The 27,000-nt window shown below is 42.8% G+C and overlaps 1 protein-coding gene across 3 annotated transcripts; it reads left to right on the forward strand.

Annotated features, from left to right (window-relative positions):
- On the forward strand, positions 1-26,199 carry prrg2 (proline rich Gla (G-carboxyglutamic acid) 2). 3 transcript variants are annotated; one of them, XM_048521354.2, is made up of 8 exons: positions 1-270; positions 5,981-6,126; positions 12,095-12,216; positions 12,774-12,937; positions 15,111-15,150; positions 17,082-17,211; positions 18,917-19,087; positions 20,477-26,199. In XM_048521354.2, exons 3-8 carry the CDS (start codon positions 12,108-12,110, stop codon positions 20,505-20,507), a joined length of 645 nt encoding a protein of 214 aa, XP_048377311.2. In that variant the 5' UTR covers positions 1-270; positions 5,981-6,126; positions 12,095-12,107; the 3' UTR covers positions 20,508-26,199. The 3 variants fall into 3 exon arrangements, with proteins under 3 accessions (XP_048377311.2, XP_048377309.2, XP_048377310.2); XM_048521352.2 differs by lacking the exon at positions 5,981-6,126 and adding an exon at positions 10,492-10,692; XM_048521353.2 differs by lacking the exon at positions 5,981-6,126 and having other exon boundaries at positions 2-270.
- The last annotated feature ends 801 nt before the right edge of the window (positions 26,200-27,000 follow it).

The raw sequence follows: 27,000 nt of genomic DNA on the forward strand, positions 1-27,000 counted from the left end.
CACGTGATGGGCGGCTGAGTTAATCCAGTCAATGAGCAGTACGTCGGTTTTTTTCCCTGTCTGTTTGGGAAGATTGTTTGTTTTCTTAGCCTCTCCTGTTTGCACCTGACTTGTGGGGAGGAGTAGGAGGAGAAAGAGGGAAGTTGGCGATTTGTGAAGACGCACAGAGAGGGCGAGCCATTTCTATCGAGGATCTGGGATTTTTAATTCACTGAATCATTTGGCCTCTCCTCGCTGTGAAACTGGACCTGGGAACGTTAATTTCATCCTGTAAGTTTCACAATTCAATTCGCAACAGTTTTCGTTTCAATGTGTCATTTTATTTTCGTAGACGGAACTGTCTTGATTTCCCTCTGTTTCCTTATCAGTGAAAAGGAAAAGATTTTAGTTTTTTCCAAACACTTATTGTATCGAGTTACTTTCTAACAGTGAGCGAATGGAGTACACATTGAGCGCCGCTGAGACTCGACTCTTCGGCTTATTTCGTCTTTTCCTCGCTTAATTTTGAAAGAGTGTTTTCTTTTAATTGTTTAACTGCCTCAACCCCGGGAGAATTGATTTTTGTATTCGGATATGAATAAATGTTTTAATCGTTTCGTGAACCCACGGCCGCCCCACATGGACTTGTATAGTTTTAAACAGAAGGTTTTTTTTATTTTGACGTTGCTTTGAGTCTGTTTTAAATTTTTAAAAAGCCGAAAGTGGGAGTTCTGTGGATCTAGGAAAGGCCGGAGTTTTGCCCCGGCTCGTCTCCAGTTGCGGCACACCACCCCCCGATTTTATTTTTAACCCTCCTCGTCCGAATCCCGTTTCACGACGGCTGCTCTTCGTTGGTTCGGTTCAGTTCTCTAAGTCGTTGGGGGGGCGGGGAGCGGGCGGTTGATTTGGTGTCTGGTTGAAAAACGCGATTTAAATTGGGGGTTTGGGGGGGTGTCGCATTCGTTTTTGTTTCCCCGTCCACACATGGATAAATATTTGTAAGAGATTAACAATTTTGGTTTAGACTGTTAACAAAACGACAGGGCTCCTAAGATTGCTGCTTGTCCTATGTTCATCCAGCTCCACACTTACCCTGGGCAATCCTTGAGACCCGTTGAGTAGCTCTTCTGAGGGTCTGACACAGACCCATTGGGCTGAATGGCTTCCTTTCTGGTGGGTGGTACTGTTCCCAAAAAAAAACAAAATGCTCACTGGATGTGGGCTAAGCAGTATTTACTGCCCATCCCTAATTGCCCAGTAGGCAGTTAATAATCAACCAAGATGCTGTGGGCCTGGAATCATATATAGGTCAGACCAGGTAACGAAGGCAGACTTCCTTCCCTATAAAAGGCATTAGTGAACCAGAAGCGAGGGTTACACAGTAGCCATTTGGCCAACTTTGTATCCCAGACTTTACTGAATTCAAACTTCAGCATCTGCCATGGAGGGATTTGATTCTGTGCCCCCAGAATGTTGGCTTAAAGTTCTGGATTACTAGTTATGTGAATTTCCTGTTACATCATCACCACTTCAGTGAAGGGGCAATGGGAAAAGGGTCAGGAATTAAGATACAGGCTTATGGATGGGCAAAGCTGCAGTATGTGAGACTCTGTTTTTAGATTTTGATTGAAGATGTAAAACCCTGAGAGGTCTTGACTGGGTAGAAATGAAGGTTATGATTCCTCCTAGAAGAGATTCTGAAACTACGGGGTCACTGTTTACAAAAATAAGGGAAAGCCCCTTAAAACATGAGTAATTTGTTCTCAAAAATGGAAATTTGCTTTCACTGTATTTTGAGGTAGTGCATGTGTTTTGAAAAATATTTTGAGGTAGTGGTAGATGCTTGAGCAAGGGGATGGTGAAAGATTATAGGGAGGTAGGTAGGAATGTGGTGCAATTCGGAAGCCCCAATCTTGGCTAGAGAGGCTTGGTGGGGGGGTGGGTGTAGAGTGGCCTACAGACATTCCTAATGTGTATGTTCATGGATTCCAGGTGGGATCTCGATTGTTGCCCCCCCCCCCCTTACAATTAACAGGGTTACTGAGGCCACCTTAAGCCCTCTGAACATGGGGCAGCTGTGGCTAGGTCATTCAGTACAGTCAGTGATTAGGAGACATGATGTGCTCCAAAGGGGCTCAGCTCAGCAAACCGACTGAAATGTACAGAATTGCACAATTTTTACTTTCCCATTTGTTCACAAGGCACATCTGCAGTCAGTTCAAACACCCTGAAGTTATGTGAGGGTGAAGTCTGTCAGCACTGAGTTGTATTGGCTGAATAAAGACAGAGGGCAAACAACAGGATTGGGGTGGGGGGGGAGGGGCTGTTTGTGGTGGTGGTGTTTGCGTGAGGGAACAAAGGTGGGAGGGGAGGAGGGAGGAGGACCAAACTGAAATGGAAAGGGAAACACTGTTAATCCACGTTCTGCAACTCTTCAGCCCTGCGAGGAGTGCTCACAGCCATAACAAAGTATTTTATCACCAGCTCATTAAATTGTCAGTGACAATTTGCACTTTAGTCCATCCGGATAAAGCCCACAGTCAACCTGTTGCAAATCACTTTCATTTTAAATGAATAGAGTTGTGACTTCTGCCATGGAATTCATTCTGTATTTTGATTGTTCTGTGTCATACAATTTACTGTGACGAATCCTAATTTGCTACGTAATATCTGGAACTTGTGCTCAATTTATTGCAAGCTAATGTCCAGAAGCCAATTCTTGCTGTATTTTTAGCTTTGTACCTGAAGTACAGCGGAAGTCCATTATAAAACAGAACAGTACAGTACAAGCCCTTAGGCCCAACATGCCTATGCCAAAGTCAGTAGTTGTGTGATACCATATTAAAGTCCAACAGGTTCCGTTGAACCCAACAGGCTTTTGGAATGTTGTTTCTTTGTCAGGTTGAAGTAGATTTCGCCTGATGAAGGATCAGTGCTCCGAAAGCCTGTGATTTCAAGTATCTGTTGGACTGTAACCTGGTGTCACGTGACTTCTGATTTTTGTCCACCTTGTCCAAAATTGGCACTTCCATATCATGTCAATGCCAGCCATGACACCATTCTAAGCTAATATCTATTGCTTGTACATGGTCTGTATCCATCTATTTCCTGCCTGTTTGTGTCTAAATGCCACTTAAACTTTTTGCTATCATTATCTGTTTTTCCCATCATCTTTGGCAGCACGTTCCAGACATCTACTACCCTCTGCATTTCTTAAAAAAAAACTTCCCTCGCACATAAACGTTCCCTCCCACCTTAAACTTATGCTCCTGAGTATTTGACATTTTTATCCTTTAGGGTGGATTCTGACGGTCCATGGCTTCCATAATTTTATGCTTCTATCAGATCACTCCTCAACATCTGACAGGCAAGCAAAACCAATTCAAGTCTCCCAACCTCTCCTCATAGTTAACATACTCCAGGTGAGGCATAATCCTGGTAAATCTCTGCACACCCTCCAAAGTGCCCCACATGTCTTCACTGCCCCTTCCACCCCCCCCGCCCCATTGTATAATATGGATATTGCGATCCAAAAAGTTAGACCACCTTATATGCAGGCCAGTTTTTCTTTTCTTTTAAAGAAAAGATTATTTTCTCCTTTTTTTTAAGGAGGAAAATGAAGACTTAAATAAAGATTTGTCTGTCTTGGGAGACATGAAGCACTGCACTGTAACTGAGTATGAAGTATATTGAACTATGTTATCATGAACTTCCACTGATCTATTGCATTTATTTAGCACCATTCACTACCTCCTTTTACAGCCAATAAAGTTGCCATCGGCAATCACTTGCTCGCAAGTGTGATTGTCCACCTGGGAAATTCCAGTAAATCCAAAAATAAAAGTAGCCTTTAAACAAAAACAAAATATTACTGGAAATCTGAAATAACAACCAGAGAAAATTTGAAAATCCACATCACACAGCCATCTAGTGAGCGAAGCTTTCTGTTTCTCTCCAAAGATGCTGCATGACTTCTAAGGCTTTTGCAAATAATACTTAAAGTTACAGCTTGCAAGTAATGAGATAATTGCATAGATATCTGGCTTGTCTGGTGAAGGGTCTAGGCCTGAAACGTCAGCTTTTGTGCTCCTGAGATGCTGCTGGGCCTGCTGTGTTCATCCAGCCTCACATTTTATTATCTTGCATAGATATCTGTTTGGTTTTATGTGGATGTTGATTTGAGGGATAAGTAATGGCCTCAAGATGAGTTAGGGCTCCATGCCTCTTCCCTCAAAAGTAGTTTCTTGGGACCTTCTACAACGCACTGAAAGTCAAGATATAAACTTTGTCGTAAGATGGATCTTTCAGTACTACAGAGCTAGCATAGAATATGTTTTTTTAAAAATTGGCCATCACCCAATTAAACCTGGAAGAAGGGAGAATTTTTTTCATGTTTCAGAGGCTGTTCTTTTCAAGGCAGATGAGAATTTTATTTTTCCCCTCGTGTTGTTAGTCTGTGGTAATCTGTTCCCTGAAGATCTGAAGGTTGAATCATTGAATACGTTAAAGTCTGAGTTGGACAGATTTTTAGACAAGTGTAAGGGGATAAACAGGAAGGGGGAGTCGAAACCACAATCTGATCAGCTACCTTCTTGTCACAAGGACCTGAATGGTTGGTTGAATCACAAATCTTATTTCCTAAGTTATGTGCTCAAGTATGTAAGGCAAAAACTGAATCCTCTGCTTCGGAGACAATGGAAACTCCAGATGCTGGAGAATCCAAGATAACAAAGTGTGGAGCTGGATGAACACAGGCCAAGCAGCATCTCAGGAGCACAAAAGCTAACATGTTGGCCTTTTTCTGATGAAGGGCCTAGGCCCGAAACGTCAGTGTTTGTGCTCCTGAGATGCTGCTTGACCTGTTGTGTTCATCCAGCTCACGTTTTATCACTGAGTCCTCTGCTTTCTGGCTTTAGGAATACAGCAATATACTCTTGGCTCCTTTAATACCAGAGGACTTTGCTGAGAAAAAGAATTTGGAAATTTTTCAACATTGGAAGCCATTTTGTGCACAGCAAGCTCCCACCAATGGCAATGTGATAATCTTTCCTAGTAATGACCCAATCTAAATCATGTTGATTGGGAATCAATACTTTCTAGCCTGGTGAGCTTGCTGGAGGTGATATCCTCATGCTATTTGGTAGTGTGACTACAGGAGTGATTCTCTCCACCTGACAAGATAGGCAGGGCCACAGTTGAACATCTCATCCTGCACCTCTGACCATACAGAGCTCCCTTGGTACTGCACTGAAGTGGCAAGGTGGGCTGTTCACTTGAAACTCTGTACCATTCGGCATTAGCCCATATCCTTCTGACTTAGGGTCCTAATGAGCTATCGGCTGAGCCACAGCAGGAGAATTATCTTTATTGTGATGCCTCTCACGGAGGAATATTCACTGTCAAAAGTTCGTGCATGAAGGACTTCTATTCGGTCAAGGAACCTGAGGCAGCTTAGAAAGTTTGGCTCTAAAATTAAACTGGAACTGGGGGGAGAAAAAAAGTACTTCAAATTCATGTTCGGATTCTCAATTCTTTTTGTTTCTTGAACATGAAATAGCCTTTGGGAGGTATGATGGTTTGGGAATAGAGTTTGGAAATAGTTGAGGGTTGTCAGCACTGCTGTCAGGCTGAATCTCATGGTTTATATTGAGGCAGGGGTGAAAGGTCAACAGGCTTAACTCTTGACAATGACAACACCCGTCTCTCAGAAAGCCAGGAGTGGATCTGAAATTAAGCATTCAAAGTGAGACTGTTTTGGCACCTGTTTACTTGATGCTGTTGCTTATTAATTAACTTATTCTCCATCTGTTATAAAATTATTCTAATTTTGTTGGTGTGAATCTTGCTGACAGTTGGGATATGTCAATTAAGAGTCAGTCCATGGTAACTGATAGCTTGATAGTTGCTGCAGTGAACTGTTTGTTTGTAAAGTTGTCTTTTTGTGGTTTGGCCTCACAGCTGTCTCTGTGTTTGATTTGGGAATATCTGTCTGTTTGAACAGTGAGTGCTGACAACTGGACCTTCCAGAAAAGCAGAACCCTGTCCGCGCAAGAGAGCTGAGTCAACGGAGAAGCAATCACTCACCTGGGGGCTGTAAATGCAAGTTTAGCATAATTTGGATCACCTTTTAGCTGTTGACAGCTGCAAGTAATTGCATTTATTTAGCACCTTTTGTGGCTGTGGGATGTTGTTTAGTTGTTGTGCTATGGAAAACACTGGGCTCGGGCCTTGTGTCCTGGTTATGGAATTGTAGGAACGTTATTTTTAAAAAAAATAGCGGTCCAATTCCCACCCCAGACTCTCTTTTTTTCGATCCAGAGACGAGCCCACATCCCTCGTCTCCCCAGCATTGTCTTGTGCTGTGTACCATTTAATTAATCATTTCATAATTATTGGTTCCACCCACCTACTGTCTGCCTTCCATTCTGGCATCCCCATACAGTAACATCGCTGAGCAAAACACTACTAGCAAACACCCATTGGATTCAGGAGTGTGAAGCAAAGTCACTGGCTGGTTCTCGTGACAAACCCCATCTGATGAACAGTGGACTTTAAACCGATTAAAATGGTCTTTGCCAAACAGGTTCACGACAATACGGGGTACCTGTGCGGCCAATATCCACTACTGGGACCTCTATATAAACTCCTTTTCAGTCTTGTGGAGAGACACAAAATGCTGCACATGACCCAGGAGTGTCCCTTCCTCAGATTCAGTAGCAGACTCATCAGCTTAAACTCAGCAAGCGAGGAAGTAATTGCTTGGTGTTGGGGTTTTGTAGTCATTAGATGGATAACTATGCTGTACTGCAAAATCTGACTGTTCATTGAGATAACAGTTGTCCAATGAGATTGTCATGATGTGTAACCCAGACCACTAAATGGCAAGCTGCTTGACTTTGTGCAGTGTCTTACAAGTTGGTGTGTGGGGACATTCCATGTTGTTTGGAATGTGACACGCTGCGACAGTCCTGGTGTAGTATTGACTTGCCATAACTTGCTCAGTTGACACAATGGAACAGATTTCAGATAGTTGTTCATGATTTTTGGGGCGTGTCCCTAATGGGTGACTCAGCATTTGTCAACAGGATTCTCAATACTTGAAAGCTGCGACAGGGAGGAAACAGGGAATTTTATTTTAGTTTCACTTTCACACCTGTGGTCTCAGTTTTACCTTTACGATATGGAAAATTATATAATGTGAAAGTGCTTATTTCTGTGTTTCATTTAAGATTTCACCCTCTTATTGCGTGTGGAGTCTTGTCACAATTAATCTGTGCATGTATCTCTGCTTTGGTGTTCGGAATAGTATTCATCAATTTTCTTTCATTGATGGGACATAGGTGATGCTGACTAGCTAGCATTTATTGCCCATCCCTAGTTGCCCTTGAGATGGTTGTGAACTGTCCACTTGAACCACTGCAGTCCACCTGCTGTGGGTTAGCCCACAATGCCATCAGGGAGGGAATTCCCACATTTTGACCCGACAACAGTGACGAGCAACTTGGAGGGGAACTTGAAAGTGGTATTCCCATATATCTGCTGCCCTTGTCCTTTCGGGTTGGAAGTATTTGTGGGTTTGGAAGGTGCTGTCTGCGGATCTTTTGAATTTCTGCAGTGTGTCTTGTAGATGGTATGCACTGCTGTTACTGAGCATTGGTGGTGGAGGGAGTGGAATCAACCAATGCAGGAGATACAAACATGAAAAATAGGTGTGGGTCAAGGGCATTTGGCAGCCCTGCCATACAGTAAGACCATGGGTGATCTGCTCCAGGCCTCAATTCGGCGTCTTTTGTACCAGTTCCTCATAGCCCTGAGCTGCTGTTTCAAACATCTGTGTTGCTTCTTTCAATACTTTGTGATCTAACCTCCACAGCTGTCTGGGGTAAAGAATCCCAGACATTGACCACCCCCTGAGAGAAGAAATTCCTTTGTGTCTCAGTGTCCCTTTATTCAGTAACTCTGTCCTCCTACTTTGAGACTTCCCCCACTCATGGAAACACCAAAATCTAATCTGATAAGCACATCCCTTGACAGTGATCTTATTGTGTATTGTATTGCTGTTCTTGGGATCTTGCTTTGTGCAAATTGGCAGCCATGTTTCCTACATTAATACAATCACTGTTTCTTTATTCTTTCCTGTGATGTGGAGATTGTCAGCAAAGTCTGCATTTGGTTTTTTTAACACCATCCTTAATTTCTTTTGAATAAACTTAACTGCTCTCTGCGATGGCTTAGTGATTAAGAGGCTACCAGATTACTGTCGGTCTGGAGTCACATGTAGGCCAGACCATGAAAGGATAGAGATTTCCTTCCCTAAAAGAGATTAATGAACCAGATGAGGTTTTTTTTTAAGAAACTCAATTGAGGTTAGTCATTGTGGGCATTTGAGACTGGTTTCCTAGAATTGAGAAGGTTGCCTTATGGGGAGAGATTGAGTAGACTGGGACTATACCCATTGGAATTCAGAGGAATAAGGGGGGGAAACCTTAAACATGTAAAATTTATGAAGGAAATAGATGAGATTGAAGCAGAGAGGTTGTTTCTGCTGGCGGGTGAAACTGAAACTAGGGGGCATAGCCTGAACACAAGGGGGAAGCAGGTTTCGGTCTGAGTTGAGTTGTGAATCTGCGGAATTCCCTGCCCAACAAAGCAGTTGAAGCCACTTTGGTGAAAGTTTAAAGCAAAGATAATTTCTTTGCTGTTCAAAAATCTAAGGGTTACAGTGACCAATTAAGTAAGAAGTGGAGCTGAGTCCATATAAAGATCAGCCATGAACTTATTGAATGATGAAGCAGGCTCAATGGGCCAGATGGCCTACTCTTGCTCCTGTTTCTTATGTTCTTATTGATTTGAATTGAAATTCTACCAGCTGCAGTGTTGTGATTTGATTCCATGTATCTTGGGAATAAACCTGGGTCGCTGGATTACCAGTCCAGTGACATTACTGAGGCAATAAAGTGTGAAGCTGGATGAACACAGCAGGCCAAGCAGCATCTCAGGAGCACAAAAGCTGATGTTTCGGGCCTAGACCCTTCATCCCTCTCTGAAGGGTGTAGGTCCGAAACGTCAGCTTTTGTGCTCCTGAGATGCTGCTTGGCCTGCTGTGTTCATCCAGCTTCACACTTTATTATCTTGGGAACTGTAGATGCTGGAGAATCCATTATCTCTGATACATTACTAAAGCATCCCTGTTAGAATTCATTTCGAAGGAGCGCACCGATAATTAAGCTGCACTATCCCACAGACTAACTCCAATGTGTAACTACCCAATTAAAGCATTGAGATGATCAGTTTATCTGTCTGATATTTAAGACAAACATTAATTTCACACTGGTTTTGTCATTATCTTAAAAATGACTTGATGATAAATGCTATTTTAACAAATAGCAAGAGTTTATTAATGTACTACTATGTAACTTAAACCATGTCCCTTTACCGCCACGTTCCTCCATCCATCCTCCATTGCACTTTCTCCCCCATTTCCGATGGACAAAACAGATGTGGATGGAAAATATGAAGTGGGAAAACAATTCCTGTTGATCAAAACTCCAGACCACAAAGATGGAGAGCTACTTCTCACAGTTCTTTTGCTTTTACTATGATGCCATGATGTGTGCAAAATGATGGTCAATCTTTGATTTTCAACAGTTAATCAGATGGATCCAGATCCATTCTTGTCCTTGACTTTTCTGAGTGCATTTTTTTTTTGCCCTTTTCGTCTCTCGGGGAGCGATGCCCCTGACTGCACTCGTAGCTCTCTAACAAACTGCAACTAGACCAATCCAAAGGCTGTCACCAGGCAGCTTTTTCTTGACTCAGCGCTCTGGTACCATTATGTCTTAATGTATCTACCTCATTGCTGCACAAAGTAACATTGTGTAGCTAAAGTATTCAGTACATACTCCTATGAGATGTTGAAATTTGCATGAAAAAGAATTCTCCTGGTACTTTGAGGATGTTATATAGATAAACTGTGTAAAATGGAAGTTTCTTTTTCTTAAAGGTCCAAAAGAGGAAAACATGTGGTCACTTGCACCATACCTCATTCAAGAAAACACCTCAAAATTGCTTCAGTGGATATAAAGCACTCTTTACCATTTTCAAGATCATGGAAGCAGCTATAGAAATGTGATTTATTTTTCCTCTTCTTTTGTTACATTCTTTTCCATCTCTTCTATCCCCATATCTCTGACATTTTTTTTCTTTGACTTTTAATGCCCTCAAGAGTGGTCCAGCAAGCCATTCCACTATTACTTTAACCCAAGTAAAAAAAGGCAAATGCAGAGGTAATGAGCTGAATGGCCTCCTTCTGTGCTTTTTTGGTTTGCATTTCTTTTTGTAATTCTATATATCTTGGGAAAATAAAAGAACGACAAAACTATAGTTAGCTTTGAGACTCCTCTCTCTCAGGCTTAAAAGCTGCTAGCTCAGGGTTCTGATGATTGTTTGTCATGAATTCACTGGAAAATAAATTTTCTTTCTTTCTCACCAACTTGCTATTACCTTCAACAGCACCTTCCAAACCCATGATCGCTTCTGCCTAGAAGGTCAAGAGCAGCAGATGCATGGGAACACCACTGCCTGCAGTTCCCCATAAGGCTCACCCTATTCTGACTTGGAAATATATCACTTCCTCCAGTGTCACTGTCAAAATTTTGGCGCACTCTCCCCGACAGCAATGTGGGTGTACCTACGCCACATGGACTATTTAAAGTAAGCAGCTTGCCACCATTTTCTCCAGGGCAATTAGGGATGGGCCATTTAATGGTGAACTTGCCAAAGTTGAATGCTTCCTGTGAGTGAATTTAAAAAAAAATTCTGGGATATTCAGTCAACCTCATGGTAAAACCATAGGGCAATTTAACAAACTAAATTGTGTGTTATTAATTAATAACAATGTTATACAATTTATATTTTGAAAAATGATTGTGGAAAAGACCTGTTTGTTGTAGAATCATCCAGAGGTGACATGGATGAGGGGAGGGCTTCAGTGAAACCTTATGTAGAATGTAATGCCAGAGACTTTTACCTTGTTTTTAAACTGGACTTTAGGAGGTTGGGTGAAGGACATTGGAGATCTGCTGAGTTTTTGCAACAAAAATGGCCTAATTCTTTCTTTCAATAGGTTATATTTACATAGCACCTTTCCCCTGTTTTAATCATAAATGGTTTGATGGTACACAACTTCTAAATTGCTGAAGGTTTTCATCTGCTTGGTTAACAAATCAAATCTGTCCAAGGCATTGTCTGGGAGAAAACAACTGGGAACTGTAGCCTCCCCAAGCTCCTAGCTAATTTAAAATAAAGAGCTCATAGCTAGAATGTATTCCTTTCATTTACAGAGAAAGGCTCACTGTATCTGAATTTGTTGCTTAGAGCCATGGCAAAAGAGCCATGTTGCCAATCTTTCCCAGTGTAAAAACACAAATTGTTGTGATTGTTTGAAATGTTGATATTCTGCCCTGATGAGTGCAAGGCAGAATGCTTCAGCATCTCTCTTGGTTTAACCCCATCAATATATGATATATCAGCAAGTGCTTCCTATGTGTCTCTTTCTGGTAATGTACAAGCAATAAAACATCCAACGGTGCTTCATATGTTCATTTTGAGCATAATGTGGCTCTGAGTTACATAAGGAGATTTTAGGTCAAATGATCAGAAGATGGGGAGGAGGGAGGTGTTACAACGGTATCTTGGAGCTAACTTGGTGGGGGGAGGGGGTGGTGGTGTGGTGTTGGCCACCAATAGTGGAGCTATTAAAATATGAGGATATACAAGAAGCCACATTTAGTTAAGCACTGATTATCTCTGGTTGAGAGGCTGGAGGAAATTGGAGATCAGGAGGGATTCATCTTATAGAAGGATTTGAAAACGAGGAAACTAAGTTTAAAATCCAAGATCTTGCATAACCAGGAGCCAATAGCCAGAATTGCGGATGAGACTTAGTGTGATGTGGTTAGCCATGTTTTGGATGATCTCCTGCTTATGAAGGGTAGAATGAGAGACCAACCAGGAATGTGATGGGATAGTCAAATCTAGAGCCTTTCAATGAATGACCCAACCTTTCTGTCCATTGTGTTAATCAGTGTAGCTTCTGTCGTTCTGTTGGAACTAGGTACTCCTCCAGAATGGTCACCAATTGGTTGTTATATCTGGTCCTTCTAATCTGCGCACTCTCCGAGATTTGTTCAATCGATGCACGATCCGTGCCACAGCCAGGAGACCTTCAGAGTGAAGGTATGTTCCCTGTCTAGTTCACTTCTCTTTCTGTAACCATTTCATAAATAAAACCTTCTCAAATTTAAAAAAAAATCGTTTAGCTAGTCATTTGACACAGCATTATGTAAGAAGATTGAAAGGGTAGATGTAATGTGTTGTGCAAATGGAAATATCTTCACTGCCATAAAGATTACATGGTCACTAATAAATACAAAACTGACATCTGTTTACTCAGTGTGGTAGAATGTTAAACTTGCCAACACAGGGAGTGTTTGAGGTGAATGGAATAGATACTTTTAAGTGACTGGACATACACAGGGGAGAAATAGGAGTTTATGTTGATGGGGCTAAACAGGGATAGGAGGATGCTCTTGTGGAGAATAGTATGGAGCAGTTGAGCCAAACTGCATGTTTCTGTGCTTGAAATTCTGTGGAATCCTTCAACTCTTATGACCAAAGCTTTCTGTGACTTGAATCTTACGGATCTTGGAATGAGACTTCATAAAGAATTTTGCACTAAGGCTTTAAAATTTGTGTGCGTGTTTTTTTTCCCCCTCTCTTCCAAATATGTCCAGTGTTCCTCGAGGAACGTCAAGCATCAGTGTTCTTGCGTCGGAAGCTGATGTACAACAGCTGGGATTTTGAACTCATCACTCCTGGAAATCTGCAGCGGGAATGCTATGAAGAAGTATGCAATTATGAGGAAGCTCACGAAATCTTTGAGGATGACCAGAAGACAGTGAGTATCGTTCCAAGAGCATGAAGTCCCTCGGCTCTGTGCTTTAAAGGGCCTGAGCGTGTGACCTTTTTAGTGTGAGTGGCTTTCAGGACAAAGGACCCTAATTGCTGCCTTTGCATGGCATTTTCTGGTTTCAGTTCTGTAATGGCCTAATCTGCAACCTTTTCATCTGTGTTCACAACAGCCAGCTGATCCAACATAAAAGGATTTTTTAATGGATTTAACAGCATCTCTTCCTTGCCACAAGCTGTAAAGTAGATTTGTGGGAAGGAGATGGTCTGGATGATGCACAGGCACCAGCCTCCCCTTCACCCCACCCTACAACTGTCAAACACTGCTGCTTAATGGTCAGGAGGAGCCCTCCTTTGTATCTCTGCTTACTTCCCCAGCAGGAAGCTCCACTTATCCACCACCCGCTGTTAGCTGCAGTTCACTTTCTTGTGTTGGGATAGGAATGATGCCATAAGTGTAATAATCCAAGGAGTGTTGATGGACATGCTAACTAAAGAGACAATAATTAGAAAAGGTGCAAATGGTAGGGCTTTGTAGTCTAAAGGGTAAAGTTTGTTAATTGACAGTGTATACCACATGACCGTACACTTGCTTGCAGCCTTGTGACAAGATAAAGCCACAGTGGGATGTTTCTTAACAGTATACTCTGTAAGTATTTCTTTAGCCACAGAACAATACCAAGAAAATTATAGAAAGGAGACTGTTAAAGGAGGGAGTGGTTTAGGGACAGGTTTGAGAAGTTCAGGACCCAGATGACGCAGCTTCAACTAGTCAGACACAAGAATGGTTAGCAGGTAAAGGCACCATAGTTGGAGGAATTTGCAAATTCTTGTCTGCTGGGTTGCAATTGTAACTGAAGTCCAAAAGATGAAGGAACAATGTCATTAACTACGAGGCCTAACGATGTGGGAGAATTGTACCATCACAGCTATGGTGTGACCAGGCACACACCGTCAGATCTTAAATTATGGATGTAAGTTTGCTTGCTGAGCTGTAAGGTTAGTTTTCAGACATTTCGTCACCTTTCTAGGTATCAGTGAGCCTCCGACGAAGCGCTGGTGTTATGTCCGGCTTTCTATTTATCTGTTTCGGTTTCCTTGGGTTGGTAATGTCATTTCCTGTTCTTTTTCTCAGGGGATGGTAGATTGGCTCCAAATCAACGTGTTTGTTGATGGAGTTCCGGTTGGAATGCCATGCTTCTAGGAATTCTCGCACGTGTCTCTGTTTGGCTTGTCCTAGGATGGATGTGTTGTCCTTCCTCATCTGTATGTAAGGATACGAGTGATAGTGGGTCATGTCGTTTTGTGGCTAGTTGATGTTCATGTATCCTGGTGGCTAGCTTTCTGCTTGTTTGTCCAACAGTTACATTGGACAAATAAGCAGAAAGCTAGCCACCAGGATACATGAACATCAACTAGCCACAAAACGACATGACCCACTATCACTTGTATCCTTACATACAGATGAGGAAGGACAACACATCCATCCTAGGACAAGCCAAACAGAGACACGTGCGAGAATTCCTAGAAGCATGGCATTCCAACCGGAACTCCATCAACAAACATATTGATTTGGAGCCAATCTACCATCCCCTGAGAAAAAGAACAGGAAATGACATTACCAACCCAAGGAAACCGAAACAGATAAATAGAAAGCCGGACATAACACCAGCGCTTCGTCGGAGGCTCACTGATACCTAGAAAGGTGATGAAATGTCTGAAAACTAACCTTCTAGCTCAGCGAGCAAACTTACATCCAGAACCTCAACCTGAGCTACAAATCTTCTCAAAACTCGCTATCTTAAATTATTTCACTTTTTTAAAATAGTACAACCTCAGGATATCCCAAAATGCTGTACAGCCAATTACATTGTCTTTGAAGTGTAGTCACTGTTATGGTGTAGGAGCTGTGGCACTCTATTTGCACACAGCATGCTCCCACACTGACATGAATAGTTCATTGCAAATACACAAAAAATGCTAATTAAGGAATAAATGTCACTTGGGACACTAGGATGACCCCATTCTTTGCTCTAACAATCCTTCTGCATGCCCCCCCCCCCCCCCCCCCCCCCACCAACTCACATCTGAATTAAAATGTCCATCTGCAACATGGTTTAACATCACATTATTTCATTAATAAAGCCTATTTTGTTTTACAGCGTGAGTTTTGGAGGCAGTATGTGAAAAATCAGAAACCAGGTAAGCGATGACAGGATTCAATGTTGGTGACTGTGTATCTGTATCAGACTAGCACACGATCAATGCAAGTTACCAAACTTTAGTGAAAAGAAAGTTGGGCTGTGGCTGAATCCACTCTTTAGGGAGCATGTCATAGCCTTTGAAGGACCAAGGATACTGAGTAGAATTGGAGCAGGGGTGAAAGTGGAGGAATTGGAAAAGAGATTGGACTGTGCTGCTTGGGTAAAGTAAGAGCAGAGGCAATGGAAACGTTCAAGACTTTTGAACAAATTTGGAGTACTTGAACTGTTTTCGCTGGTTACAGGCTCAGTATCCAGACAGCATGGGTTTGAAAATAATTGCTGAAAGAGGCAGCAGCAACATGTGCAAAACACTTTATGAAGCTGAGGAGATCAAATTGAACTATTGAAAATCATGTGTTCTCGACACAGTAAATAGGGAGAAAATGTTCTTGCTCCTGAAAGAATTAAAAATGAGAAGGCATTGATTTTGATGGAATTCTTAAAAGAAATGAAAGTGGTGTAAGAAAAATCTTTTCTTCTCTCAAAGCAAGTCTAGAGCACTTCTTGTCTGAGAATGTGGAGGCAGATTCAGTCAAAACATTTTGAGAGAGAATTAGATGGTTATTTGAAAAGGAACAGTTTGCAGGGATGTTCACGTGTTGCACTAATGTTCATTTGGTGATCGGGTGCAGCCATGATGGGCTGAATGGCTTCCTGCACGATATTGAATCTCCTTTGGAGTGTGCTCAGGCACAGGACATTCAAGGTATAATTGTGGTAAAAGATCAGGGGGAGAGAGAGGCTTCTGTTTTCTTGTAACGTTAAGAGAATAATACCATTGGTTCAGTTATATCCACCCAAGAAGGCAGAGAGGAACTCAGGAAAGACAGCACCTTTTTGACTGTGCAGCACTACCTCCCAGGGAGTGAGAGGACTTGAACCCACAGCCTTCTAACACTTAGGGACAAAATTGCTACCCACAGTGGTGAAAACGAGTTCATAATTTTCTCGTTAATTTTCATCAGCAACCAAGCCTTCCTGACAAAGGAAGTTCCCCTGAGGTGGTTTAGCTTGGATTTATAAATTATTTTTAAGCGAGGTGTTCTGGGGCAAGTTGGACTTCAACCTGGAACTTCTGGCCCAGAAGTAGGGCACTCTTACTGTACCACAGGAGGTCCAGTGTGGATCTATGTGTTTGTAACTAGCAGGAGTTGTTGGATGATTGTATTTGTTGCTCATCTCAGTTTTGTTTATTTTGGTCCCTGAACCGAGTAGGTTATTTCCGTCAACTACATCACTGTGTCGTACATAGGCCAGATTGGGTAAAGATGGCAGATTTCCATCATTCTAAAGAACCAGATGGGGTGGGGTTTTTTGTTTGTTTGAACAACAATCAATGATAATTTCATGGTCAGTATTACTGAGACTAGCTTTCAATTCCAGATTTTAGGCAATGGATTATGCTAGTCGCAGTTGTGGGATTTGAACCCGTGTACCCAAAATATGTTCCCAATGACTAGAAAGTCCAGACCAAGGATCACAATTTAAGGATTTAGGGTCGGTCATTTAGGACTGAGACGAGAAGAAATGTCTTCACTCGGGATGGAACCTGTGGAACCCTTTTGCCACAGAAAGCGGTTGAGGCTAAAACATTGAATGTTTTCAAAAATAAGTTAGATATAGTTCTTAGGACTCTGGTGCTATGGTATTAGGACAAAGTGGGAACAGGGTGCTGAGCTAGATGATCAGCCATGATAATGTTGAATGGCGACAGGCTCGAAGGGCCAAATGGCGCACTCCTCTTATTTTCAATGTTTCTATTAACTGGAACTCTGGAATACTCGCCCAGTGACAATACCATGACTCCACTCTGTCTCTCTTTTCTGCCATCCAGTGTCCAGATTGAATTTGTTATTGTTTGTTCCTCAGGTGGCCCCACTGCTCACAAGTTTGATGTTGCTGGGCTGGTAGCGGGACTGATCGGTGGATTTGTTCTCCTCATCCTCATTGGGCTGCTTGTCGTCTACTTCTGCAAACAGAGGGGCAAGAGAGCAGACAGGTAGGTGCCAAACTTTGAACAGAGTTCATCTACCTTTGCCTTTTTCTTAAAAAAAAATTCTGCTTCCACGACCTTTTTTCTTTGGGAAGCGTGTTTTAAAGACTCACGACCCTCTGAGGAAAAACTTTGCCTCACCTCCATTTGAAATGGGCAACCCCTGATTTTATAAGTAGTGCTCCCTCGACCCCTTTTTTTGCCTTCACCTGTAAGGGGAAGCTCCCCTCCACAGCTGCCTTGTCAAGACCTTCAGGATCTAACATAGTAAAACCATGTGTGAATTTTACCAGACAGATGGGGGCTATTCAGCCAATGGTAGCTGTGCTGACCCCTTTATGAAAGTTGTATCCAATCTGTTACCATGCTCCCGCTCTTCTCTCACCACCTTGCAAACATTTACCAATTCCCTTTTTGAAAGTCACTATCAAATCTGCCTAGATCCTATGGAAGAATAAAGAACTTGTCCAATACATCTTGATCGCTGTTTGCGTGTTGGTTATGGACCTTGGTTTGCTCAAACTTGAAGAATAGACCATGGACTGATGGAACCAAGTTTTGCCTTGGCAAACTGTTGGAGTTCAATTGTCCCAAATCACTGGACCTCCATATCCAGAAGGACAGGCAGCAGGTGCACAAAATGCATTGCAATCTCCAAGTCGTTAGCACTGGTCCAGACTGTCTAATGGTCCATCCAACAGCACACAGTCCGACTGCAGCGCTTGACGATGATGCCTCACCGTCATCTTCAAGGGCGGTCAAATGATGGGCAATAAATGCCAGCCTTGTTTATGTCCCAAAAATTCTTTTTAAGAGGGACAAAAAAAAACACTTAAGGACTGGAGAAGCTGCCATTACTTCTCTTCTAGCAGAGAAAACCAAGAAATCATCAACGGAAGGTTTCGAAATCACGTGATTCTAATGGAGTAACTGAGTATAAGCAGTTTCCTCAGGCAGAATAGTCAGGAACCAGAAGACGCAGATTTAAGATGAAGAACTTGAGAAGGAGAGAGGATTTTTACACAGTGGTTGGTGATGATCTGCAAGAGCAGTGGAAGCAGACCTGATAGTTACTTCCCTAAAGGGCAGTAATGAACCAGGATCAGGTTCTTTAAAATAATTATATTCACAGTCACCATTACTGAATTGACTTTCATATTCCACATTCATTCACTGAATTTTATTTTGTAGAGGGATTTGAACCCATTTCCCCCAGAACTCTAGCCAGGCCCTCCGGTTTACTAGCCCAGTGACTTTACCACTATGCTATTGTCATCCCTCAAAGCAGAGATATTTGTTAGATTTGATTTATCAATGGGTTTGGAGACTCTGAACTTGCCTGGAGTCTCCTTTTTATACTGGTGTCCAACCTGATTAAGAGCTAGTTCCACATTGCAGATGATTTATCAGTAGAGAAGCCAGCAGCCCTTGTGGCAGAATTGTAAGCAAGTACATTGCAAGAGGGAGCCAGGGATGGCTGTGAATCCCACCACAGATGAACAACCTGCAGTCACCCATTGGGTACCGACCGGCTCCTCTTGTTAACTTGCCAGGCATGTTTGTACACTTCCTGCCCAGGTCTCTGCCAGAAGAGGGAATTATGGGGTGGCATGCGTGCAGGGAACTCGGAATGGAATGAAACTGGGAGGGATCGAGAGTCTCCATGGACATGCAATGATGTTTCTCCCATCCTTGTTTAATTTTCTTCCAGACCACCTGAGTACCGAGGGCGAGTCCCAAACCCAACCAACCATCCACCTTTGGAGCCAGGTGAAGAGCTGCCCTTGACCAATGTGGAGGCCACAGCCCCTGGACTTCCCTCATATGAAGAGGCATTGACAAGATCAGGACATTACGATGCTCCTCCCCCACCATATGGAGGGTCTGTATATTTACTCAATTTTTTTTTATTTTTAAAACTTCTCACTTGGCTTGCAAATATTTGTTCCAAAGTCAAAGGGACAAATTCCCAGAATCTCCTACATGGTGCGAGGGGCACTTGGGCACTAAAGGTGTGACTGTGCGAGTTAAAACTTGCCTCAAATGCTTTATTTGATTTTTCTCAGTCACTTTTTTTCTCTTTTTTTAGGTTTTTGTGGGGAGTGGGGCTGTTTTTGTCATAATCACTAATGCCAATACAAACAAGTATGTTCTACGTCCCAGTTACCAGTTTTGTTTTAGGGTGCCTGACTTCCTTTCTTTTGTAGTCTCTCTCCCTTTGCTCAGTCGGTGGCACTCTGAGCTACAAGGTTTCTCGTTCAAATCCACTCTGGGGCTTGAGCACAAAGATGAAGTCTGACCCAATACAATGATGTTTTGAGGGAGTGCTGCAGTGTCAGAGCGCCGTGCTCTGGAGAAGTATTTGAACCACAGCACCATTTCTGCTCTGGAATTTAAAAAATCCCACCGTCATTTTTTTTCTTTTTGAAAAAGGCAGAGGAGAGTGCGCCTAGTTGCCTGGCCAGTCAATTATTTCTCCATCAATGTGGTGCTGGACCAAATGGCCTCCTTCTCATAGAATCCCTTTGGTGTGAAAAGAGACCGACTGGCCCATCAAGTCTGCACTGACCTTCTAAAGAGCATCCCATCCAGATCTACACCCCTACCCTGTAACCCTGCATTTCCCATAACTAATGCAGCCAGCCTGCGTATCCCTGGACACTATATGGGCAATTTAGCATTGCCAATCCACCTAACCTACAGGTGTTTTTTGGGACTGTGGAGCACCCGGAGGAAATCCACAATATGCAAGCCATGGGTGGAATTGAACCCAGGTCCCTAGCGCTGTGAGGCAGTGGTGCTAACCGCTGAGCCACTATGCCACCCGCTTCTATAACCTGATCACAGAAGTATGATTACCTGGCTACTACCATCCTGTGTAGGATCATGCTGTGCACATGTTGGCTGCCATATTTCCCCCCCCCCCCCCCCCCAACACAATAGCACACTTTGTCAGCTGCAAAACTTTCTACGATGTCTGGCCGTGAAAGATGCTATATATAAATGCAAATCTTTTGTGTAGCTTTATTTCTCAAACTTAGGCTTAGGATCAGGATCTATGGGAGTGTCCCATATATCATAAAAATATCAAAAGGTCCTGGGGTGGTGGGGCGCGAGAGGGTGGGAATCATTCCTGGTAGTTGTCAGTATTTGTAGGGAGGGATTTTGGGAGTGTCAGTGTCTCCCTGCACCCAGAGGGAGAAGGGGTGTGTGTTTTGAGAAGCGAAGGTGTCAACCTCTTAATCTGTCCACTCGCTCTTTCTCTCTGCAGTGGAGCTACAAGTGAGCAACGGCCAAGCTGAAACTCAGTACAATGCTGTCGCCTTCAATTTTTGAATCCATGGATCGAGTCTTGTGACGTGGAGAAGGGAGGGGAAGAGCTGCTGGACAGTATTTTGAGGATCATCGTGATAAGTGAAGACAATAACTTAACAAAATCTACTCTCTTGGGTGCCTGGCACCATGTTCCTCCAGCAAATTTTCATAAACCAACAAGTCAATTGGTTTCTCCAGGCGCCATTTAAGCTCTTTTTCTCTTTTTACAAACTTTGTAAGTAATTTGTTGCTCCAAAGCTGAACGATTGGACTTTGCTGAGTACTGTCGAAATGTTTCTCTGGGTTACCCACGGCTGGGTCTGAGATGCAGTTCAGATGAAAACCCAACTGGACGTGTGACCTTCTTCAAACTCATTTGGAATCTCCTTGGAGTCTACTTTTTCTGTTTCTGTGGCAGGACAGCAGCTGTAATTGCACTCGGTTTGTACCTCCCTTTTGGGCCACCCCCACAAGGCCACTATTGGAGGAGGGGTGTAGGTGTGTAATGGAATCGGGTGCTATTTTCAATCCCGATTGCTAAATTGGCAATTGCATTCAGGTTGTGTGCACTGGGGAATTGGGGTGTTTGAAGGCAAAGCTGACTTTGGGTGTCATTGTGTTTTGCCTTGAGGGACCACAAGATCTGTATCCTCTGTCCCTACCCTCTGGAGGGTGCCTCACCGTCAGGAGCGCAGCCTGTTAACGATGTTTGAGTTTTATTTTCCCTTTTATTTTGTAACCAAGAACTGGACCTTTTTTATTTGGACAGACCAATTCCTCTCGATTTTACTTGACTCCAGACTTCATTTCTGTTACCCCCTGCCCACCAAGTCAATGCTGATGAAATCTTACTACCTGTTAATGACCTTGACCTGTTTTCCCTTCCCCCACCCCATCTCATTCTATATGGCTCTTGCTGAAAAGAGAACCAAAATAAAACATGAATATTTACTGTCGGAAGCAATTCTGCAGTTGGGCAGCAATTACTAAGCAATCCTGAGTACGCTAATGGCCTTCAATTTAAGATAATCCATCAATCTTGGAACATTACTCATTCACATTAGATAGATGGAACATGTCTTCATTTGCATATTCTCTGTAAGGAAATGAATATGTCCCAAGACTTCCACCACTTTTGAATTTCTTTGGAGCATGGGTAGTTCATAAATTCCCTCTTGCTTTCTCCATGTCTGCAACTAGAATTGACTTGCCAACCAGCTGACACCCTTTTTCTCCTGTAAATTGTTGAGATCATTCCAAACTTGGCATTCTTGCATTTGTCCTGATAAGTGCAAAACAACAAGCTTCATCAACAAGCCTGCCTCTTCAGAGTTTAAATTCTGTTCTACAGTGAGTGACCACTGATAAAGTGAGCAGGGTGCTTTTCTGTATGTCCCAAACAGTGGCGCATTAACTTTGCGCGGAGTCAGAGTTGCTGAGGCCAACTTGTGCTTTCTGACGGCACATTGTAGCCCAGAGCTACAGATAGTGATAGTGGGTGCCCCAACATTATTTCCACCAAGCAGCTGGCCAGGAAACTGTCCTGCTATTACCACTTGCCCTTGGCAGGTGTTGACAGGATTTACAGGTCCATACTTAATCTGTTTGACATTTTGAACATCCTTTCCTTGATTTGTTGGTCCTAGAGTTTGAGTTAAGAGGCAGGGATTCAGTTTGCTGTTTCAGACTGTAAAAGCTCAATTTGCATTATTAGGAAGAGAGGTTGGGAAGTCTCTCTGCTGACCTGGCCAATATTTGTCCCTCCAGTAAGGTCAACACTGACACAAATAACATCATCTTACAACATCATCTGGTCATTTATCATACCGCTGTTTGGGGAAGCTTGCTGCGTACAAGTTGGCTGTTTGCTTTGTTTACGTCACAGTGATTATACTTCAAAAATATTTAGTAGGATGTAAATAAGATCCAAGGTCTATTTTCTCTCCTGTCTGTCCATCTTTGCTGATGGCCGTCAACACAGGCCTGTGAACACTCCTCCCAACCAAAGAAAATTCCAAATCACATGCATCTTTAACCTGAGCTCAGGATCCACTGGCTTGTCTTTCCTGGCCTCTCCCCTTCCACACTAATCAAAATCAGGAGATCTGTAGCGGTTAAACTGGGAACATTATTGGTCCGATTGAAGCAGGTCACTGGACCATCCCAAAACTGAGATGGTCGTTGCCAGCAATATGACTGTTGAGTACTTGTGCTGAGCACAGATGATTTGCCTACTATCACCTTCCTGCTATAGGCTTGAGCCAGCACAGTGTCGTGCCATACTCTCCTTTGCTTTGACCAAGGCATGAATGCCATCCTTCTGGAGTTATGATATGGGTATGGGAAGGGGAGGAAACAGGAATGGCATAGGCATGGATGGTGGGTACTGAACTTTGAGTTAGTGGGGCAGAAAGACAAAATAGGAGTTTTCTGCCTGTAGCTGAGCCCCTCCTTCCAAGGAACATGTTAGACGTTTGTGAAAGGCTTTTGGGGTGCGAATTGGTTTTTGGAGGGATGGGCAGTCACATGCCTTTGTTGTCAAGCAGTGAGGATGGGAGGAGAGAGAATAGACCTCAATCTATTCGCATTTGAAACAGTCTTAAACCTTTGTATTGACACTGCCAACAGTAACCAGACTTACAAATTCTCCTCGGGTACGATGTAGCAATAGCCATCAAGAGAACAAAAATGAGTGGGCCAACTATTTAAAGTTAAGTTGGTATCGATGACTTGGCTGGTGAGGGCCAAAAAATGAACCTGTGAGATGCTGTGTGTACCTCAGGCCTCCGTTTTAGCCCTGTGGGCCTCCAAGCAAAGCCTGAACCAAGGACCACTTGGATGAGGGCTGACCAGATCTGTGGAAATGTAGCCAAGCAGGAGTTAAACAATTCAGGATTGCTAAAACACCCCTCAGCAGCCTTAAGCCAGACAATGGTCGAGAAGACAAAAATGTCATCCAGAGTTGTGAGAAGAACAATGTGGGATAGGCTGGTGTTAGCAACTCTAGTTGGGCCTACAGTGCAGCTTTGGCTATAGAGTAAAATATTATTCCTCGCCCAGCCATCATCAAAAATCTTAACGATAAGTGTTTTGAATACGAAAAACTACTTACTTCCCCAGAAGGGAGAAAAGGGGTAAAGAGGGTAGTTGGTGGGGGTGGGGGGACTAACTTTTTTGCACTGTGGGCAACCTCTGACCCAAATCTACATGTGCTGATCAAAGAGAAAACCCACCACTTTTTTTTAATGGAATCTGTCCCTACAAACAAAATTCAAATTGATTCAAGAATATTATTCTCCTGAAGAGAATAATCTGCATGTTTACTGAAAACAGGTGATTAACACTCTTCTAGATTAACCCTGCCTCCAATTTGGAATTAATCCCAGAATTGGGAACTATTGTGTAGAAAAAAAACCAGTCATTCCTGTTAACAACTTAATAAAATACAGTGGGTGTGGGGAAGAAAGGTTCAGAAATCATACCATAAACTGTGGCGGGACTGGGCCTAGGTATTCATGTTTGGGTTTCCATGGTAACCAGGCCTTGACTTAATAACAGCACCTAGCCCATGCCAATCGATTTTAACAAAGGAAGGTACAGGGAGCTTTATGAGGACTTGGGCTAAGTGACAAAATTGCACCAGCATGGGCAATTTTCCAGAAATATTCCCAAAATAAAATGGGGGGAGGAGAGATTGAGGATAATTACAGCTTGTTTAAATTATTGTTAGAGTGAAAAAGAGTTTTTTCAAGCTGTAGTTCTCCATTCCTGCCTACAGAGGGTGGGTTTAATTTTGATGTGGGATTTGAGTGGGGGGGAAGGTCTCAGTACAGTTTATCAAAACTTCAGTAAATCCTGCAAGTTATTTGTAAGACTGAGAACACAAGTGCAGTGTGCAGTTTTAACAGGGCAGTACATGTTTCTGTCTTGTCTTGTTTCTTTGGGTAGTGGGGAAAGGAAAGGAGAAACTTTGTTATAATGGACTGACTTCCTTTTTTCTAAATGAAAAATCATTTCTAAAGCGGATCACACTCGGGTCACATTTCTGTCTGAAAATCTGCCCTCTAGCTGACAGTGTGGTGACCTATGTTGTACTTGATTCCTATTTCAGCCTCATTTCAGGGCACTGGAAGCCTACCATCTTATGTGGAGCACCGGGTAAAACTTCTGGCTCATTTTTAAACAAAATATTAATAAAATCAATGCCTTTCTGAGCCCAGCCTCCTGGATGTGAGGTGTGGTAGTGTTATAACTTACTCATTGTCCAAGCCACACTCTGTGCACGTTACAGTCTGGAGCTATGGTTTGTGATGGGAGAGGTTCCATTGCGCTCTCTATCGCATTTCTGACAGGAATCTCTTTCAGTCTCCTTGCTTGTGCATGATAGAGAGATTTGCAGGTTGCCACTTAACCTGAATGGCTAGGTTGTGAATACACCTTTGGCCATTGTGTTCTCAAGTGGGACTTGAATCCAGAGCATCTGGCTCACACACAGTCCACAGGACCATAAGTGCAAGAGTGTACCTACTGTACCTATTAGTGACTTGTTCACCAAATACAAAATGGATGAGCAGGAAAAAGAGCACAGTGACTGGATGCTCAATCCCTCTTCCATTTCCCCACTACAATCATGTGATCCCCTTGGAGGACACTGGCAATAACGTGGGAAAAGATCTGGAAATCTCAATCTGTCTGGGACTTTGCAGTCTTTTCCATACAGACCTTGCCTTCAGAAGTCATGACATTAATTCTGTTTCACTCTCTACAAATGCTGCCAGACCTGCTGGGTTTCACCAGTATTTTCTGTGCTGATTTTTAGATCTCCAGCATCCAAAGTGTTGGCTTTTATCTTAGCTGGCTGGCTTAGATATCTAGGGGTAAACCTGTGCCTTTGACAGAAAGTCTGGGAACTGAGTGTGGTCCAGTGGCTAAATGCAGGGTTCTGAGGTCTGTAGATAGCTGTTGTGCTCCATATGCCATTTGTGCCAAATTTAGCTGGTCTCTAGCCATGTTGGGATGCCATGCTTAAGGGGAAAATCATTTCGACTTGTCCTGGTGGAATCTTGAGGAGGCTAGAAGAAGGTATAATCCGTTACCTTTTTGAATTCTGATCACAATCCATCAGTGTCAAGGTGTGGTTGTTCGGCAACTCTGGTTTTTGGCCCAGACCAGAGATTGACTGCTCGGCATCTGCCCAAATTCCCTGAAACTGTATTTCAGTAAGAGTCAATGTAGGTATAAGGGACAATTTTTAATCGGACCTGTCCTTTTGGATTAGATGCAGGAATTGTGTGGTTTGTGTCCAACGAAGGCAAGTTTAACAGAACCAGTACTCTAGCTGACACTGTAGGCTCATCCCTTCTGTGAAATATGTTAAACTTATCCATTACATCTTTTGGCACAGTGTTAGTGTGACTTCTGAGCCAGGAGAACTGGGTTCAAGCCCCTGTGCTCCAGAGGTGTGTAATAACAGGCCTGAGGTTTATTAGAAAATATCTATGGAAAGGAATGGATGGCTCTGCAGAAATAGGGAAACAAAGTTATGAGTAATGTTCTCTTGCAAACTAGGTCTCAGAGCAAAAACAGAACCACTTTATCTTGTGCTAGTTGTTATCATTAGCATTTAACATATTTTATATAGTTTTGTAAGAGCTCAGAAATAAAAAGGCTTTAAATTCATGTCTTTCGTTTAATAAACTTCAACAAAAAAGTTTCATAAAAAGGATCATCGTGAATTACCCCCAATTTTCCCAAATCGCTCCCTCAATTTCTCTTCATTATGTTGCTGCTGTCTGGCTGGAGTTGCCTAAGTAATTAAGCACAGATGCTGGTTTCAGCTGGGCTTGGTAGCCATCCTGACTCAAAAGCATGGGCTCAAGCCTCACTACAGAGATTTAAGCCATAAACTATAAAGGAATGCTCTCTATGCAGTACTGAGGAAGTGCTGTATTGCTGGAGGTCATGTTTGACTGAGACTCCCAAACCTAAAATGCTGTAATACTGTTTGGAGAACTAAGAATGTTCTCTTGGTTATCAGCCAACAATTGTCCTTTCACTTATGTGCCCACATTACTTACCCCGTCTTTGATTAATTTTCTGTTTATTTGTAAACAGGGTGCATTAGCCGACTTGAAGAGGAAATAAATATCCACTGGTGACAAACACTGAGATCTTATGCGCTCTGGCCATAACATAAATGTAAAGTACATGGGGGGTGGAGGGTGGGTCAAGAACAGGCTGGAAAGCCCATCAAGGTGGGGGAGTGGGTCCGTTGTGCTGTAGTGATGTTACAAGCCCACTGATCAAGAAACGCAGGTTAATCCAGTGAGGAAGTGAATTGGAATCATATCATTGGTGGATGATGATGATGATGATGACCATGTAACCATTGTCAGTTTTGGGAATGGGGTGGGTGGTGTGGAATCATCTGGTTTACAAATGATATTCATGAAAAGCGATCTAACATCTTAGTGTGGTTGA

Source organism: Stegostoma tigrinum, chromosome 38 (assembly GCF_030684315.1).
Source record: "Stegostoma tigrinum isolate sSteTig4 chromosome 38, sSteTig4.hap1, whole genome shotgun sequence".
Taxonomy (NCBI): Eukaryota; Metazoa; Chordata; class Chondrichthyes; order Orectolobiformes; family Stegostomatidae; genus Stegostoma; species Stegostoma tigrinum.

What these genes read in the sequence shown, in the direction of transcription:
- prrg2 (XM_048521352.2), top strand. Translation starts at nt 10,658, where the DNA reads ATGTGGGTGTACCTACGCCACATGGACTATTTAAA. An exon ending in CGCCACATGGACTATTTAAA is followed by an intron (nt 10,693 to 12,094) that starts GTAAGCAGCTTG and finishes TGTTGGAACTAG; the next exon opens with GTACTCCTCCAGAATGGTCA. An exon ending in TGTGAAAAATCAGAAACCAG is followed by an intron (nt 15,151 to 17,081) that starts GTAAGCGATGAC and finishes TTTGTTCCTCAG; the next exon opens with GTGGCCCCACTGCTCACAAG.